General features: G+C 39.8%; 1 protein-coding gene across 6 annotated transcripts in view; it reads left to right on the plus strand.

Annotated features, from left to right (window-relative positions):
• Nucleotides 1-20,343, plus strand: part of MID1 (midline 1) — a 395,135-nt gene that overhangs the window by 336,537 nt on the left and 38,255 nt on the right. For all 6 annotated transcript variants that reach the window (XM_045855996.1, XM_045855995.1, XM_045855997.1 and 3 more), the window contains exon 4: nt 16,419-16,526. In XM_045855996.1, coding sequence (XP_045711952.1) covers nt 16,419-16,526 — 108 coding nt within the window. The remainder of the gene's footprint in view (nt 1-16,418; nt 16,527-20,343) is intronic.

The raw sequence follows: 20,343 nt of genomic DNA on the forward strand, positions 1-20,343 counted from the left end.
ACCATAGTTTCACAAGTGGTTGGAATGATGGGAACGTGAGGAGTCTCTAGATAAAGAAGTGTATATATTTTAGGCTGACTTACTCCATCTCATGTGTTTCCTTTTCTCGGCAACTTTGCCTGCCACTGCTCAGCGTTGGACCCATTTGTGGTCAGTTGCGAATGAACATTTGTAGGTGGATTGTGGCCCCACAGTCAAAAATGACCAAGGTTAGGATAGAAGACACTGGGAAATGCAAACTCTGTTCAGCTCCGAAATCAGTCCTAAGTCATTAGAGCTATAGAACAGAGATTTTTAACCAGTGTGCCACAATGTTTTTTAAAACATGCAATATCTTACTATTTAGCCAGGGGCACTGACTTCTTTTCCCTTAGATTGTGAAATTAAAAAATCTCAACAGCCAATACAACAATAGCCATCTGGTGTGAACAAATCAAAATTATACCTATTTTTTTTGTCAGATTGGAAAACAATATATTTTTTCTGGTGTGCCACAGAGTTTCAGTAATTAGTTTATGTGTGCCAGGAGATGAAAAAGATTGAAAATTGCTGCTATAGAACGAAGTAGACGAATGGGACCCCGGTGCCCTCTGACATCCACAAGGGCCCTTGTTCAATGTCCAGATTGTAGTCCCCTCTAATGGAAACACCCCTGCCTGTAACTGTCAGTGCCGTGCCCACAGAGCACTCGCCAGTCCTTTTCCCCTGGCCTGAGAGCTTTCAGCTGCAAACCTGCTTGGGGGCTTTTTCTGCTAACCACCCCCCCCCCAAAAAAAGTTAATTCCAGAAGGGAGTTAATGCCCATCCACTGCCAAAAGCCTCCAAAGAGCCACGGATGGAGGCTGTTAGCTAAATACCACTCTTCCTCCCCATCAGCTGGAGTGTTCTGCACTGGTTCCCAAAGTTCCCCATGGGGATTCATTTCCAGTTGCCCACGGTGGTAAGGCACACTTCAGTGGCTTCATCCCTTTCCTCATCTGACTTCCCCACTCCCTACTGGTGTTTCATGGCAACCATGTGTGCTTCTATCCCAATTGCATGCCCTACTTCGGGAACAGAATCCAAAAACCTCCTCTAAAATGGAATGATAACACAAATCTCTCTATCCCCAGTGTGACCGTAGCGCACATGCTTAATTTCCATAAACTCTCCTCTTTCACTGTATTTGAATAAATAATGAATATTAAGCAGTAGGCAACAAAGATATTTTATACCTATCATTTGTGGGTGCATCAGGAAGACAGAAACAGAGCTTAACGTTTTCCAGTTCTACTTCCAATTGCAAGTTTTATCAGAGATTTAATCAAATATATTTCACTCACTGTAAAAAGTACCAAAGAGCCAAAGACCCAGCTCTCTTCCTTCACAACTTTGCAGCGGAGCAGATGGCACCTATACTTGAGCAACTCAGGCCTGGACAGGAGCCCAACTTTGTATTTTTCCAGTACGTCTCTATTCAGGAATCATGGCAAACAACTAAAAAGAATACCACTTAATGAGAAATGGCATGTGAGATTGAAAATGAGTAACAGAAGGTCGCGGGATAGAAGCTTCCTCTTTCCATTAGAAATGACTTCCCTTCCCTGAAACACATCACTTCCATCCTCCCCGGCACTCACGGAACCATCCTCTTCTGTAAGCGATCTTTTTTAGCTTTGACCACAATGCCTAAAGGCTAATTTTTGCTAAATGCATTTATTGAAAATTACTTGAAAATATTACTTTGCAGAAAATTTATGAGCATGAAAAAAACTTGATAGAGACAAGTGCCCGTGATAGCTTAATTTTCTTTTCTGTGTCCAACCCAAACGGAAGGGTGTCAAGCATTTGTTTTATAATGTGTGTAATTAATAAGAGAAAGGAAGGGAGGGGTTTATTGTTTTTGAATGAATTATGGGCAACACCTTCCATTTTGCTGCTTCTTTTTAAAACTGCTTTGAACAGAGTTACTATTAAACACAAAAAAGAAAAGTCTGTGGTATTAATGCCAAGAATGTGAGCTTGAATTCAGTTGAGTGTACTCAGAAAAACATCCTGGGAAGAGCAACATGTATAGAAGTCAACCGCACATCGTGGGGGTAGTAGAAACCATATTGCAAGTATATTTTAATTTTTAAATTGAAATTCTGTGAACTCAGTAAGTGCAACTATTTCGTGCCTTGAAGGAAGAAAATTAATATATCAACTAGGTACTATATGCCAGAGAGCTTACAGATATTTTCATAGAAAGTATACAAATAAAGAAATATTCTCACAGAAATTCAACACATTTGCCATACCTTCAGCTTTTTGACTGCAAAGTTCATAATCTCTTCTTCTATGCTAGAGGTTGGTAAACTATGTCCCTACATCCAAATCTGACTCATCACCTGTTTTTGTAAATAAAGTTTTATTGGAATACAGCCATACCCACTTGATTACATATAGTCAATGGCCGCTTTCCTACTACAACAGTGGCACTGAGTAGTTACAGCAGAGACCATATGGTCTACAAAGTTAAATATTTACTAGCTATCTCTTTACAACAAAGTTTCCCAACTCCTGTTCTACATATCATGGAAGACTTTTTTCTCTGCCTCCCTCCCCCAGCCTATTGCACCAAGAAGGAGCCTTTAAGGATTGTATTTGGGATTGGAAAGTAACTCCCAAAATTCTGGAGTTAGTACTCATCTTACACCTTCCAAAGCCATTGTTTTGGTGACAGCTGTGGACAGATAAAAGTTTTGATTCATGCTAAAAAGTCCCCAGATAATCAAAACAGGCTGGCTGGTGCTAGAACTCACCATGCTGATTCTATACAGACATTCCAAATAAACAGTTTGTTAACCATAGTGACGGTTAATATTGATTGAGTAATTACTATGTGCCAAGCATTTTTCAAGGTCTTTTCATGTACTAATTCATTTAGTTCTAATGTTCTAATGTCTAATTCATTTAGTTCATGTACTAATTCATTTATTCATTTAGAGAAACCCCAGGGTTTCTCTGCCCCAGCACTTGTGACATCAGGTCACATTGGATAGATCATTTTATGGTATGATGGGCAGTCCTGAGCATTGCTGAATGTGTAGCAGCATCTCCAGCCTATACCCACTAGGTGCCAGGAGCACATCCTCCCCCCCCCCACCCACTTCTGCCCCACCCTCAGTCGTGGCAACTGAAAATGTTACCAGCCATTGCAAATGTCCCCCGGGGGAACACCTGGTATACCAGTTAACCGTTGGTATTTTCTTCATTATGCAGATAAGGAAGTTTAGAAATGGGTAGTTGAGGCAAATGCGCGAGAACTCACAGCAGTAACTAAGGAAGAGCTGGCATTCAGTCTAAGAAAGACTTCTTCATGACCCTGAGTTCTGAGCTACTGCCTTCTCTAGCCCTGTCCACTCTAAATTATTTCACCTTGTTTGACGATTTTGTTTGACTGAAACATTGCCATCAACAACAGCTTGGGTGGACATGTTGCGCATACTACCGTTGGGAGAAAAATTCCTTTTGTGAAGCTTCAGAGTTTTAGGCAATAACAGTGGCATTCTGGTTGAATGGTTTCATCGTATTGTTACAGTTGTGTTTCATTTATAAGAAGACTTTTATTGCCCAGCTTACTACAGTGTGTTGCCATTTTTAATAGCATCTCACTCCTTATCCAACATTCGAGCTTCATAATCTTAAAAACCTTAAGAAGATTTATTATGAGTTCATGTGAACTGTTTTTTAAAAGATTTTTATGCCCTGGCTGGCGTAGCTCAGTGGATTGAGCGCGGGCTGCGAACCAAAGTGTCACAGGTTTGATTCCCAGTCAGGGCACATGCCTGGGTTGCAGGCCATGACCCCCAGCAACCGCACATTGATGTTTCTCTCTCTCTCTCTCTCTCTCTCTCTCTCTCTCTCTCTCTCTCTCTCTCTCTTTCTCCCTCCCTTCCCTCTCTAAAAATAATTTATTTTTAAAGAGAGATGAGAAGGGAGGGAGAAAGAGAGGGAGAGAAATATCAATCAGTTGCCTCTTGCACACCCCAGCTGCAGACCAGGCCCACAACCCAGGCATGCACCCTGACTGGGAATTCAGCAACTGGTGACCTCTGGATTTGTGAGAGACATGCAACCAACTGAGTCAGACCAGTCAGGGCTAAGGAACTATTTTTTGTTCTCATCGCAGAAACATAGCAAAACCCCATCTGGATAGTTAATCAATACATAGAATTGATCTCCTCTGGGCCAAATCAGTTTCCGCCACATCACTCAGTAATAAAGGCCATACATGTAGCCTCTTTCCATGGCCTCGCTACTGCTACTTCCCACCAACACTTTATGAAGAGATTCCATTTTTTATTTTTCTGAAAAGCCTTTCTTGGGCTTTAAAAGTTTTAGTCCAAGTTTTTCAATATTAAAATCACCTATTAAATATTTTAAAATATTGTCCTGTACTTTGGCTTCTTCTGCAAAGACAGGGACCCTGGGAACTTGGCCATTCTTCTCACCGTCATCTGCTTGAACCAGATTCAAAAATATCTGACTTTGGTGTGAGAGAGCTTCAGGGTGAAGATTACATGTAAACATATTAGATGAATTACAGTAATACAGTCTGCTCTTACTCAATTCTGCTTGGCTCAGTTTTATATACAAACCCAAGTATTAGAGTCTCGTTCATTGTTCCTTCTGGCAGCTCTAACTTCTGCCCCAGGGTCTGGAATGTTCATCACAGCTGCCTTTGGCAATAAAACCCAAAGCACCCTCAGATCCTCATATTTCTCTTTGCACCTGGTCAGTGGTCCATGGCAGGGCATAGAGCCCAATTAAATACAGGTTTTCCTTGTTCCCTCTTCTTTCTGGCCACATGTTTGGTTTATCTTACAGCTCATTTGTGTTTCAGTTGCTCCAGCCCAGGGCAGTGTGCAATTAAGGCCCCCAATGTTTGTGTTTTTGAGCATAATTGAATTGTTATAGACATCATAACATCTAACAATATGAAATAACAGTGCTATTAGAATATTATAACACTAATCCCTTTATATTTATATGCAGGCTGAAAATTACACGTTCTTATTAAAAGAGAAAAGTGCTATTGAATTTAAACAATAACAACATCAGCATGGCATTGGATATAAAAGAGTTTTAACCTTTCTCAAGGTCACCTTAATTTGAATCGTAGTACAGCATTGCTTTTGCCATGAAGACCAGTTTTAGGCAAATTTGTAAAGTATACATTTGTCTTTCATTCTGAAACAATTTTTATTGTATTTTTTACATTACCTTTTAGTCCCCTTACACCCTCCTGCCCCCAGCAATCACCACACTGTGGTCTGTCTCCATGAGTCCTTCTTCCTTTTTGCTCAGTCCCTCCACCCCCTCACCCCGCCCCATCACTCGCTGTCATCCTGCCCTCCATCTCTGAGTCTGTCCTGATTTTCCTTGTTCAATTTGTTCATTAGATTCCACATATAAGTGAAATCATATGGTATTTGTCTTTCTCTGACCGGCTTATTTCATTTAGCATAATGTTTTCCAGATCCATCCATACATACTGTCATAAAAGGTAAATGTTTCTTCCTTTTTAGAGCCAAGTAGTATTCCATTGTATATATGCCCCATAGTTGTTTTATCCGCTCATCCATCCCACTGCTGGGAATAGATCCAAAAGAACCCAAAACACTAGTTCCAAAAGAACATAAACACCCCTGTGTTCATTGCAGCGTTATTTGCAATCACCAAGATATGGAACCAGCCCAAGTGTCCATTTGTCCTTTAAACCCCCACTATTGTTGGTGGCGATTTCAAGGATAGCAAGATTTGGAGTCTCACATCAGGGGGGTTGTGCTTTGATCATACAATTTCAAGAGTGCAGTAATGGTAGGCCAGTGTGGTGGGGGCTCTTCTAGGCTACTCAGGCCAAGGGGCACCATTCTCTTGGAATTCAAAGTGAATGATGGGCTCTGGAAGTGTGTGATGCAAGTGCCCATCTTTCCTCAACACCCTGAAATAAAATTTCCTTTCTCCAACACATTGGGGTTATCTGCTCCTAAGCTCACTTTACTGTTTGCATCTGTGTATGAATAGGAAGTCATCTATCAAGTCAGCATATCCTTTTCACAAGAGGAATTGAAAGGTTTTATTCTGAAAATGTAGAGGTGGCTAACTCTTTGGAACAAAATGAGTTGACGAGGATTTCCAAAATACATATTAATAACCTCAATTTCACTGTAAAAAGTAGCCAGATATATTCACCCATTGATGTTTCCTTCTAAGAGTTCCATAAAATATTTCTAACAATGCTAAGGCCATACATGTCTGAAATCTAACGATGTTTATACTCTGAATTGAGCATCTCATTTTGCAGTTGAATACAAGTCAAATGAAGAGAGCAACTTTTTCGAAATACTTAGAAACTGTTTACAGACTGCTAAAGAACATTTCACAGACACATAGTCCAATTTTTAGTGTGTGTATGTAATTAAATCCCTTTAATGTTTATACATCCATGACAAGAACAAAATAATAAATGGTCTGTTTTACTCCACCCTTCTGTGAAATACTGCAACACTGTTATACCATAAAACTTAGCAGTGGGTCCCTTGACTGGGCATTGCTAGCCAACTGCTCTGGAGAAAATAGCCAACCCATTTATGTTATCATTAATTAATCTGAGGAATGAGCACATGTAACTGCGTTGCTAGAAAAGGCAGGTAAGCTGTGCACCCAGTGCCAACATACGCAGGACTGTAACTGATTATTGGTGTCTAATATGAACATTAGTGAGGCTGAGTGGCCCTCGGTGCTGAATTACATCTAAGGGCTAGGAGAGTAAGACATGAGTATTGACCTTCTATTCTCACTGCTTTATTCAACTTTCTAATTTCTCTTTCATTAGACTGTAACAGGATCAGAAAGTCATAGTCTGTCCAAGAGAAGCAGCAAAATAACCATAGGAAGAGGAGAGAGAGAGTTAGCCAGTTCCTACTAGCTATAGAAGACTCTGTTCTTCTGTTTCTTACTTACATACTTTCCCTTCCCATTCTACCCATCCTGCCCCAAAAATACTTAGAACAACTGTAGACACACAAGGTAGTAGGTAAATACAATCAATTCTCATTATTTTTATGGTACTTAGGTTGTATAAAGTCACCAGGAACACTGAATTGGCTAACACTGAACCATTGCTCTTAGGGGAAACACACACACACACACACACACACACACACACACACACACCTTGCATAGATTATAACCCTAAAACTAAGTTGTCCTGGTAGATTCTATTGTTTTTATTTTATAGAAGAGCAGAGGAAGTTCTGAAGTGTTAAGTGGCTTGCCTAAGGCTGCCTCACTAACAGATGTCAGAGTGTGGACTCAAACCCCATTGCATTGGCCCTAGAGCCAGAGCGTCTTGCACTGTACTGGCCCTGTGTCTCTATCCTGTGGTCACATGAGAGCTGAAACCAGAAGGCCAAGTGTCCTTTGTTTGACCTCAGCTGGGTGCTGGTAGAGTGTCTCAGATATTTCATATTTTGAACATATGTATAAATGGATGCCAAAAGGCTACAAGTATTGATTTGGGGCTTATACATTAATTTTTAAATTTTAGCAGGTTGCCAAATTTGCAAACACAGAATCTGTGAATGATGAAGACAGACTGTGTAATTTGTGAGGAGGCACAGCCTGTTAAACCCAGAGGCCCATTTACAAAATGGAATACTACTCAGCCATAAAAAAGGAGGAAATCTTATTTTTTGCGACAGCATGGAGCTGGAGAGTAATATGCTAAGTGAAATAAGCCACGCGATGAAAGAGAAAAATCATATAATTTCACTTACATGTGGAGTCTAGTTAACAAAAAAAATGGACAAACAAAACATCAACAGACTCATAGATACAGAGAACAGACTGACAGCTGTCAGAGGGGTTGGAGGCCTGGGTGAAAAAGGTGAAGGATTAAGAAAAGAAAAAAAAAAACAGAGACAACAGTATGGCAATTGCCAACGGGGAAGAGAAGGGAAGGTAGAACAGGGCAAAGGGGGATCAATGATGATGGAAAGAGACTTGACTTGAGGAAGGGAGTGCACAGCGTAGTGGCAGATGATGTATTTTAGAATTGTGCACTTGAAACCTGTATGGTTTTATTAACCAATGCCACCCCCAAAAAATCAATAGAAAGAAAAAAAGCAGAGTCGCGAGTACTTGCAAACACCGTTTTCACGTCTTTTGGCTGGTTCCTTTTCATCCCCCGTCAGACTTGTTAGAGAATTTTTGTCTAACCACCAATATAAAAGACCCTACTCTCAACCATGTCCATTAACAGGGTATGTTATTCTCCTTAATTTCCTTTATACACATGTCATGATTTGAAATTTTTATTTATTTTTTGAGTTCTTCAAAAAATAAAGCCTGTTCCTCTATGCTTACATGTAAACTCTGTGATAATGAGAACTTTGTCTCTCTTAGACCTCACTGTATGCCCAGTACTTGGAATGCTGTCTGAGACACTGTGAGAACCGAGTCACTATTATTTGTTGGATAGATGAAGAAATCAGTTGTTGTATATAGCTTTCAAGTGCAAGGCACAAGTGTTTTGTAAGCGTACTCATGACTCGAGCTTGCACGCCATCAACTATGGTGCTTGAAACCTCACGAAAGGAGTTTGGGCCTTTAAAAAGAAAGCATAGTAACTCCTAAAAGAAGAATAAACCCTGAAAAAATTGAGATGGAATATAACTTTAGAAGACTTAATTTAGAGTAGTTTCTAAAGAGATGAAGTTAGTACTAGGGATTAAAAGACAACAATGGGTAGAAAATGATGCATTTCCAGATGAGAAAGTAAACTGGAACTTCAGATGTCCAGGAACATACTGTGCACAGGGGTGTGGCCCAAATGGGACGAGGTGAAAGTGATTGAGAATAGTTGACAGGAGAAAAAAAGTAACAACGAGGTGCCTGGAATGGGAAAAGAGCTCAATTTTAAGCTATATTTTGTCCATTATAGCCTTTTGTCAAAGGCTCTGAAGGATAAGGGCCCCATGTCCACTGTCATCCCAACATGGCATACAGTAGTCACCTATCCATAATTACTAATTATCTCCATTCTTGTGTGTAGGTTAGGGACTGAGGAGACTTAACACACAAAGGTGGAAGTGTAGGTCTATGAAAGTAGGTTTTCTGGGATTGTTTCTTGCATCCTTAGATTGTCCTCACCACATGCACTTCCATCAGCTGTAGTGATTTCTGAATCAAAAGATGTGAATCAGAAATGAAAGCTAAACCCTGGCTGGCGTAGCTCAGTGGATTGAGCGCGGGCTGTGAACCAAAGTATCGCAGGTTTGATTCCCAGTCAGGGCACATGCCTGGGTTGCAGGCCAGGTCCCCAGCAACCGCACATTAATGTTTCCCTCTCTCTCTCCCTCCCTTCCCTCTCTAAAAATAAATAAAAATAAAATCTTTTAAAAAAAGAAAAGAAATGAAAGCTAAAATCATAACCAGGGGCTGCCAGCTTCCAAATCAAACTTGGGAACTATAAATACCTGAACATACTGCAAATAATCAATAAACCCTGCCATATTTGAATTCATAGCCTATTTAAGAAATGAAGTCCAACCAAATCGTTTACTTTTTTTAAAGTGTCATGTGAAACAGCAAACTGTGGAAAACTTCTTTGTAGTAGAAGAATTTTGGAAATGTAGGATAGCGGATAGTGTTCAACTTATTTTATTGTACCTTTTGGAATATAAGAATGCTAGAGTTATAAAATTTGGAAGCTTCATCAAAGTAGAAAAAGCGATTCAACTTTCTTGCTTTCAGAGGAGAGTCAACTCCATATTCTTTGAAAGATCTGAGGAAAATAGTTGGCCTAAAATTAACAGATCATGTTTCTAAATTTCTGGGAATTTATAATTTGGGCCAATGGTGGTTGTGGTATGAGTTTTCTCAAAACATATTTGACTCAACAAAGTAGATCTCAGTCCATGTTTTCTTTTTTTTTTTGTAAAACAAAGCTATTCATTGTAAATATTGAATAGTCAGATTTTGGATTAAATTGAGCATATGTTACGATGGCAACTGGGGCAGTTTTCCTCCATATCCTAGTGATTTGGAGAATGAAATAGATCCCAAACCAAATCATAGCCTATTAACAAAAGCACTTCTCAGTATAGACAATACTACCTCAGATTTGTCTATGGCTTCATAATGTTAGTTATTTCCTCACATATTATTTCATACATTTACCACAATAATCCCACATGGCTGAAAGAGTGGATGTTATTCACCTCATTTTACAAAATAGGAAAGCTAGAAATGGAGATATTCCTTTCCTAATATCATATGAGTAGAGCTGATAATCCACACATTTCATGGCACCTAGTCTAGGCTTACTACTGGGCCCACCACATTGAGTCAAAACCAGAATATCTTTAATCACAGAATATGTTAGCAACAACATCAAAACCTGAGCCTCTCACAATATGGTCAATTGATTTTTCACGAAGTGTTAAGACACTTCAGTGGAGGAAAGAACGGTCTTTTCAGTAAATATTGCTCAGACCCCTGGATATTCATAAGTAAAAGAATAAAGTTGGGCCCATACTTCGCCTCACACACAAAACTGAACTCAAAATGGCTCATAGACCTAAATGCAAGAGATAAAGTTTTATATTTTTCAATATATTTTATTGGTTATGCTATTAGAGTTGTCCCATTTTCCCCCTTCACCCCCCTCCACCCTGCACACCCTCTCCCACCCACATTCCCCACCCCAACCCACTTTAGCTCATGTCCATGTGTCATAAGTTCTTTAGCTTCTACATTTCCCATACTATTCTTACCCTCTCCCTGTCTATTTTCTACCTACTGTCTATGCTACTTATTCTCTGTACCTTTCCCCCTCTCTCCTCTTCCCACTCCCCTCTTGCTAACCCTCCATGTGATCTCCATTTCTGTGGTTCTGTTCCTGTTCTAGTTGTTTGCTTAGTTTGTTTTTGTTTTAGGTGTGGTTGTTAATAATTGTGAGTTTGCTTTCATTTTACTGTTCACATTTTTTATCTTCTTTTGCTTAGATAAGTCTCTTTAACATTTCATAAAATAAGGGCTTGGTGATGATGAACTCCTTGAACTTGACCTTATCTGAGAAGCACTTTATCTGCCCTTCCATTCTAAATGAAAGCCTTGCCAGGTAGAGCAATCTGGGATGTAGGTCCTTGCCTGTCATAACTTGCAATACCTCTTTCCAGCCCCTTCTTGCCTGCAAGGTCTCTTTTGAGAAATCAGCTGACAGACGTATGGGAACTCCTTTGTAGATTACTATCTCCTTATCTCTTGCTGCTTCTAGGATTCTTTCCTTCATTTTTACCTTGGCTAATGTAATTATGATGTGCCTTGGTGTGTGTTTCCTTGAGTCCTACTTCTTTGGGACTCTCTGAGCTTCCCGGACTTCCTGGAAGTCTGTTTCCTTTGCCAGATTAGGGAAGTTCTCCTTCATTATTTGTTCAGATAAGTTTTCCACTTATTACTCTTCCTCTTCTCCTTCTGGTACCCTATAATTCGGATGTTGGATTGTTTAAAGATGTCCTGGAGGTTCCTAAGCCTCTTCTCATTTTTTTGTATTCTTTTTTCTTCATTCTTTTCTGATTGATTGTTTCTTTCTTCCTTCTGGTCCACTCCATTGATGTGAGACCCAGTTTTCTTTCCATCACTATTGGTTCCCTGTGCATTTTCCTTCATTTCACTTATTGTAGCCTTCATTTTTTCATCTAATTTGTGACCAAAATCAACCAATTCTATGAACATCCTGATCACCAGTGCTTTGAACTATGCATCTGATAGGTTGGCTATCTCTTGGTCGCTTAGTTGTATTTGCTGTGGAGCTTTTATCTGTTCTTCCATTTGGGCCATTTGTGTGTGTGTGTGTGTGTGTGTGTGTGTCTTGTCGCACCTGTTACATTTAGGGGCTGAGCCTTAGGTGTTCACCAGGGTGGGGCAACCTATGTCACTGGGTTGTGATGCTGTATGTGAGAGCGGGGTCCGAGAGGGAACAATGGTGCTTGCTCTGCTTTCTGTCAAATTTCAGTTCCTTCCGCCGCTTCCCTGAGCTAACTGGGCCTTTCTGGTGTTGATTCCCTTGTTGGTGGGCTTGTGCACGTTCTAGGACCCCGTGGGTCCCTCCAACGAACTCTCCTGTGAGGCTGGGAGTTTTTCCCTGTGCCTCAACCTCCACAGGTGTTTTTAATCAGTGTCCCGAGGCTCTATTTCCCGGTGCTGGGACCCTGGGTTGCAAGGTCTGTCTCACTGCCCAATTTCTCCTGGTTTATCTGCGCACGAATGTGGGACTACCCGGACAGCCAGCCGCCTTGCGTGCAGTGCCTCACTTCACAATCACTGCCTTGCTGGGTCTGCCAGCCGCCTGCGCGCCCAGGGTCCGCCCGGGGTAGTCTTGCTCCCAGGATGACTTACACACCTGGTGGCACCGCTTTTTGTGCCAAGACCCCTCTCCGCCCGGCTGTCCGACTCCACCCTTCCCTACCAGTCTGGATGGATGTGTCTATTTTAACTCCTTGGTTGCCCAACTTCCATACAGTTCAATTTTCTGTCAGATCTGATTGTTATCTTGTTTCTAAATTGTTGCTGACCCTATTTTGATTGTGCAAGAAGGCACAATGTGTCTACCTACATCTCTATCTTGGCCAGAAGTCAGAGAGATGAAGTTTTAAATGAGAACAGGTATAAATCTTCATGACCTTGGATTAGGTTTCTTAGCTGCAACACCAAAAGCACAAGTAGCAATAGAAAAATAGATAAATTGGACTTAAGAAAAATAAAAACTTTTGTGCTGCCAAGGGCACCAATAAGAAAATGAAAAGACAACCCCCAGATTTGGAAAACATATTTGCAAATCACATATCTGATAAGGGACTTGATAAATACATAAAGATATCACACAATTCAATAATTAGAAGACAAATGACCCAATTACAAAATGAGCAAAGGGTCTCAATAGTCATATTTCCAAATTAGACATACAATTGGCCAATAATCACATGAAAAGATAGTAACATAACTAGCCACTAGGAAAATGCAAATAAAAACCACAATGAAATACCACTTCATACCCACTGGGATGAATTTTTAAAAAAAAAAAAAAACAATAGTGTTGACAAGGATGTGGAGAAATTGGAAGCTTCATATATTTCTTGTTGGAATATAAAATTATGCAGCCACTTTGGAAAACAGTTTGGCAGTTCCTCAAAAAGTTAAACATAGAATTGACATGTGACCCAGTAATTCCACTCTTATACTCAGGGAATTAATACATATGTGTACACAAAAATTTATACATAATGTTCATAGCAATAGTATTTATAGTAACCAAAATATAGAAATAACCCAAAGGTCCATGTACTAAAGAATGGATAAATAAAAAGTGGTATAGTCCTAAAATGGCATATTATTTGGCATAAAAAGTAATAAAGTACTGACACATGCTACAACATAGAAGAATCTTCAAAACGTAATACTGAGTGAATATGCCAGATAAAAATAATCAAATATTGTTTGATGCTATTTATATGAAATGTCCAGAATAACAAAATCCATACAGAGACAAAATGTAGATTAGTGGCTCTCTAAGCCCAGAGCGGGGTAGGTAGTGAGACTGTGGAGTTACTGCAAATGGGCATGGGATTTCTTTTGGGAATGTTGAAAATGTTCTAAAATTAGATTGTGATGATGATTGTATGACTCTGAATATACTGAAACCCACAAAACTTTACACTTTATAAATGGGTGGATTTTATGATATGTGAAATACAATTCAATAAGGCTGTAAAAGAAAGTCAACACCCCCCTCTCCACCTCGCTAAAAATCCTTAGGACATAATTTTGTGTCTACATAGTCCTGGAAAAGTGCATATTGAGTGCTCGCAGTATATCATGGTAGCTATTTGCTTCATTGCATTTCACCTTGCTTCTTCTTGGAGGTAATTTTCACTATCCTTTTTCATTCAACAAATAGTTTTTGAATGCCTGTTCTGTGCCAGATATGCCACTGGGTGCTTGAGACAGATGCCTCATTTAATACAGCAACCAAAGATCTCTGCCCTTATGGAACTTGCATCCTATTAGATTTACCTTGGTTGTATGTTCACATACAACTTAGTTCTTAGGCCTCATTCTAGGAGATACTTTTCAAGTGTAGGGTACTCCTTCCCAGAAATTATACTTTCTCCATCGTGATGTGCCTATCATTTCAATACAGTGCCATCCTTTTTGCAACTCAGTTGTAGTCAGTTATTAAATTGAGTTTGAGATCAAAAGGAAATACAAGAAATTTCTTGGGAATGGTGGGTTTCAAGTAAATGTTTCCATAGATATGTAAATGTATTTGGGAAACCTCAAGGAGAACTAAAAATGGTGACATAAAAGTAATATTGTAAGAGGGTGCAGCCAAGAGGGGAGCCCCAAACAGGGATTTGTAATAGGGTCCAGAAGAGCTTGGAGATCATTGGCTCCACACCACAGGGCCACACCGGCCCAGAATGCAGGCAGCTGTGACCAATTGTGGGAGGAGCCGGAAATGAGGCTGCAGAGGAAGATTGGTGCTGGGATTTAAACCCAGTGAAGCCGCCATTTGGTGTCTCTCTTCTGGGACCAGGAGTCTCTCTTTGGGACCGGACGTCTCTTCTGAAGACCAGGTCTCTCTTTTTGATACCACTTCTCTCTTCTTGAGACCCCGTCTCTCTTTTTGAGACAGTGTCTCTCTTTTTGGGACCACGCGTCTGTTTAGGACCACGCGGCTTTGGTGTCTTGGTTGGGGCCGTGAGGCTTGGGTGAGAGTCAGGACCACGAGGCTTTGGAAGTGCTCCCTTTTGCCACGTGGAGGGTGCTGGGAGGACTGTGTGCATTTGTGGGGAACTGTAGTGTGTGTTATTTTGAATGAATAATAAATTCCTTTCCTTTTCACGAATCTCGGGCATTGAGAGATGTCTTTCCTTTGGCGGCGGACATAACAAACCTGGGGGGTTCCTTCGGGGAATAGTATATCACCCTTTGAGGCCCCCCCTTTTGTACTGTAACAATATGTAAGGGAAACTGAGCACACTGATTAACTTCCTTGAACTATTAGCCTGAGTTCTGCTTTCTGTATTTAAATGCATCTATCAGTGCATTTTTAATTTTTTATTTTGTTATTAAACATTTAGCAAATATGTCTGTATACTAATCTGACATAGGATGTGATCCAGTGGTCTGCTGCAAATGGTCAGTGACTGTTGTTTTCTCAATAAGAAGATGTCTTAAGTAGTCTCTCTGCTGTGTCTTATAATGATCAGGAATACAAGTCAAGGAATCCTGGCCTCTAAAAACAGAACATGATTTCTCTGAACAACCACCAGTGGATTTTTATCCTGAACTCTTGATCCTAATTCCAGTTTATCTTATTCACAGAGAATGAAATTACTTCAGTTAAATAAAGTACTCCAAAAGGACCTAATGACTGGGCCAGGTCTCCTCCCTGCGATATGCTAGAGTAATTAGTGCTATTGTCATTCTTTATAACCCTGCAGATGCTCCTGTGCTGTGTGAAAATCATGAAGCTCATGCATGCTATCTCCATTTCCCACAGCTGTGATTTCTGGGCTTCTGTGAATAAGCATTTTGGAATTGTCATGAGATGGAGGAAACAGCATGTGCTGAGTATTTCCCAAGCCCATTTGCCAAGAATGAGCTAATTCTGACCCTCCCTTGTATACAATGAGTCTTAAAAATTTCAAATACAAGCCATTCTATAATGATCTACCTTTCCAGGAGAATGACATGCTTTCATTGCAGAACCTTGGTCTTTCAAACATATGCCAGAAGTAAAATTTTAACTTATGTCATAAAATAAATAAATATTTAACTATCCTGGGTCTTTAAAATTTTTTATACTGATTAAATACTAAGTTGCCGTCTGTGCTTAAGAGAAAAGTTAAATGAATGTGATTTTGCCTTGCTACCTTGCTTTTGTACGGTTTGTCCAAAAGACACTGACAGTAATCTCTCCTCCCTAAATGAATAATACTCATGTTTTTTAAACTTGCTTTTGTTTAACATGCCAAAATTGCACTTTTATTCAAAATGTAAAAGCAGGTATTGCAAATAAATTTCAAGTGTCAGTTTCCAACTAATTGGTAAAGCTATGCACATGTTGTATTAATAAGAAAGATTCTGAGGCCGAGTCTGACTTAGCAGAAAGACTGCTATCATTGGATAATAATTTTTTTCTAGGAATGCAAGATGAGGAGTGAACATGTAAGTCCTATATTTACTATCCCTGCAGAATTGGAAGAAGAGTTAACATTTAAAGTATCTTTTCAATGATTACCAGAAACATACTAGTCTATATTAATAAGATCATTAACTAAAAAAAGGCCAAATTAATGCTTACCATTTTGTTTATCCTGTAGGTCAATGCATCACGTCAAGAAGCAAAATTGATGGAGGAGTGTGATCTTCTCATTGAGATCATTCAGCAAAGACGACAAATTATTGGAACAAAGATCAAAGAAGGGAAGGTACAATTTCTAGGGCACAAGATTTCATATTCTATAGCTAGAGAAAATATACTTCCATGCACTTCAGTAGCTTAGGAAATATTGAATACCCCCTTGTTCTATATTTTCTATAACTTCCTCAGAAGTTGTGAAGATGTCGTTCAAAGCCTCTTGTTTGGCCATTTTTTTCTCCACTCCTTTCTTTGTGTTATCATGGTCTCCTATGCACTCCCACCAGAGCATGGAGCTCTGGTCTATTATAACCACTGTTTTCCATCTCTCTTCTCTATGAAATGAGTTCTGTAGAAGGCGAGGTCATTTCATATTTATTGCTATGCCCTAGAAGTTAACACAGTATTAAATAAATATTTAAAGGAATCAGAGTTTATACGTACGTAAAATTATAAAGTACTTTCCCATGAATTTAGATATGTATAATTTCATGGTGGCAAAACTCCTGTAGTTCCACTACATCATATACGCATTTGTGAACATATGAATAGCACTTCTTTTCTAATGTTCCTATATTTAAATTTCCTGTGATTTTACAATAAACTATCTTCAAAAAGCAGTTTATAAATATATATTATTTATGGATGCTTTCTTATTCAAAATTCATTTAGAAACTATTGACAATCACTTTACTCATTTTTAAATTACTACTATTTATATTGAAATACTTATGATCCATTTTATTTAACCTATTTCTCTGCCACCCTCAAAAGATAATTTTGTAAATATTTAAAATAGACATTCAAGATACAATAAGTTCATGAATTTCTTTTATTAATGGTCATAACTATACTAAATCATGCATAATTGAATCAAATTAGCAAGTATTAAGTACACAGAGATTATAATAGCTAATATATGTGTTCTTCCATTTTCTACAAAATTTTAAAGGTGCTTCTAATATTGTATAATGTTTTTTATTGTTTTTTAAATATATTTTATTGATTGTGCTATTACAGTTGTCCCATTTCCCCCCTTCATTCCCCTGCACCCTGCGTACCCTCTCCCACTCACATTCCCCCCTTTAGTTCATGTCCACGTGTCATAAGTTCTTTAGCTTCTACATTTCCCATACTATTCTTGCCCTCCCCCTGTCTGTTTTCTACCTACCATCGATGCTGCTTATTCTCTGTACCTTTTCTCCCTCTTTCCCCCTCCCATTCCACCAGTAACAACCCTCCATGTGATCTCCATTTCTGTGGTTCTGTTCCTGTTCTACTTGTTTGCTTATTTTCACTTTGTTTTTGTTTTAGGTGTGGTTGTTAATAATTGTGAGTTTGCCGTTTTTTTACTATAGATGTTTTTTATCTTCTTTTTCTCAGATAAGTCCCTTTAACATTTCATAAAATAAGGGCTTGGTGATGATGAACTCCTTGAACTTGACCTTATCTGAGAAGCACTTGATCTGCCCTTCCATTCTAAATGAAAGCTTTGCTGGGTAGAGCAATCTGGGATGTAGGTCCTTGCCTTTCATGACTTGGAATACTTCTTTCCAGCCTCTTGCCTGAAAGGTCTCTTTTGAGAAATCAGCTGACAGTCTGATGGGAATTCCTTTGTAGGTTACTATCTCCTTATCTCTTGCTGCTTCTAGAATTCTCTCCTTCATTTTTACCTTGGCTAATGTAATTATGATGTGCCTTGGTGTGTTCCTTCTTGGGTCCAACTTCTTTAGGACTCTCTGAGCTTCCTGGACTTCCTGGAAGTCCATTTCCTTTGCCAGATTGGGGAAGTTCTCCTTCATTATTTGTTCAACAAATAACTTTTCCACTTGTTGCTCTTCCTCTTCTCCTTCTGGTACCCCTATAATTCAGATGTTGGATCGTTTAAAGATGTCCTGGAGGTTCCTAAGCCTCTCCTCATTTTTTTGAATTCTTATTTCTTCATTCTTTTCTGTTTGATTGTTTCTTTCTTCCTTCTGGTCCACTCCATTGATGTGAGACCCAGCTTTCTTTCCATCACTATTGGTTTCCTGTGCATTTTTCTTCATTCCACTTATTGTAGCCTTCATTTTTTCATCTAATTTGTGACCGAAATCAACCAATTCTGTGAGCATCCTGATCACCAGTGCTTTGAACTGTTCATCTTATAGGTTGGCTATCTCTCGGTCGCTTAAAAGAACTGGTTGCGGGGCTTTTAATTCTGTTTGAGCTATCTTTTTTTCCCCCGTTTGGTCTGGTGGTGCCTGTTATGTATGAGGGGCAGAGCCTTAGGTGTTCACCAGGGCGGGGCACCCCAGTTGCTGGGTTGTGACATTGTATGTGGGGGTGGAGTTCAGGAGGAAACCGTTGTGCTTGCTCTGCTCTCTGCTGGACCTCAGTCCCTTCCGCTGCTTCCCCCGAGCAAACTGGGCCCCTTTGGTGCCAGTTCCCATGTGGGTGGGCTTGTGCACCCCATAGGACTTTCCAACAAACTTTTCTGTGAGGCTGGGAGTCTCTCCACGTGCCTCAACCCCCACAGGTGTTTTTAATCAGTGCCCCAGGCTCTATTTCCCGGTGCTGGGATCCTGGGTTGCTCGCAGTCCCTTGCTTCACACTTGCCACCTCTCTGGGTCTGCCGATTGCCACCCCTCCGCCAGGGTCTGCCAGCTGCCGCTTGCATGCTCAGGGTCCACCCGCTGCGGTCTTGCGAGCCCCAGATGCCTTATATGCCCAGTCCCAACACTCTTTGCTCTCTGCACGGCGACCCATGCCTGGCTGCTGACTCCGCCCCTGCTACCAGTCTGGATGAACGGGTCTATTTTAACTTCTTGGTTGTCTGACTTCCATTCAGATCAATTTTGTGTAAGTTCTGGTTGTTATTCTGTTTCTAAATTGTTGTTGTCCCTATCTTGGTTGTGTGAAGAGGCACAGTGTGTCTGCCTATGCCTCCATCTTGGCAGGAAGTCCCTGTATAATGTTTAAATTATTTTTCCTATGTAGATTGAAAAACATTTATACATGTACATTGTGATAGTGATCAGAAGAGTTAAAGTAAAATCAAATTATATAGTTGTTGAAGCTGTTACTATGAATTTACAAATTAATATGAAATTATTCCCTGGCCAAGGACTGACTCAGAGAGTTAAGAAACTACTTTTCCCCACATACAAAATGTACAGCTTAGAAGAGCACTGAGTATCAGCCCAGAATCCTTACAGGATATATTTTCTCTTCCATCACCATGCACTACACATGTATGTCTGTTAATACCTGACATACCTCAGACACATGACTGCTTGAAATACAGCTGTGATTAATTGTTAATATGCATACAGAGGGTAATTGGTGGCTTCTGCATGGTTGCATACAGGGATCAGCTCTCAGTGCCTGTGTTAGTTTCTTATTGCTGCTGTAACAGATTACCACAAACTTAATGGCTTAGAACAACAAAGATTTATTACTTGTCCTTCTAGAGGTCAGAAGTCTAAAAGCAGTCTCACTGGGCCCAAGTCAAGACTTTGGCAGTGCTGTTTCTTTCTGGAGGTTCTACTGCAGAACCCATTTCTTGCCTTTTCCTGCTTTTAGAGGCCATGCATATTTCTTGGTTCATGGTTTCTTCATTATATCATTCTATCCTTTGCTTCTATCCTCAGATCTTGTTCTCTAGCACAGATTCTCCTGATTCTCTTTTATAAGTCTATTGGGATCACTCAGATGATCCAGGATAATATCTCCCATCTCCAGATCCTTAACTTAATAACACCTACAAAGTCCCTTTTGTCATGTAAGGTGATATATACTTAGTGTTTTGGTTCTTTTTTGTTAAATTTATTAGGGTAACATTGGTTCATAACCTAAATTTTAGGTGTACAACTTTATAATATGACTCTGTGGCCTCAATACTTGAT

The sequence above is a fragment of the Phyllostomus hastatus genome, unplaced genomic scaffold (assembly GCF_019186645.2).
Source record: "Phyllostomus hastatus isolate PE091 unplaced genomic scaffold, TTU_PhHast_1.1 phas_scaffold_12, whole genome shotgun sequence".
Taxonomy (NCBI): Eukaryota; Metazoa; Chordata; class Mammalia; order Chiroptera; family Phyllostomidae; genus Phyllostomus; species Phyllostomus hastatus.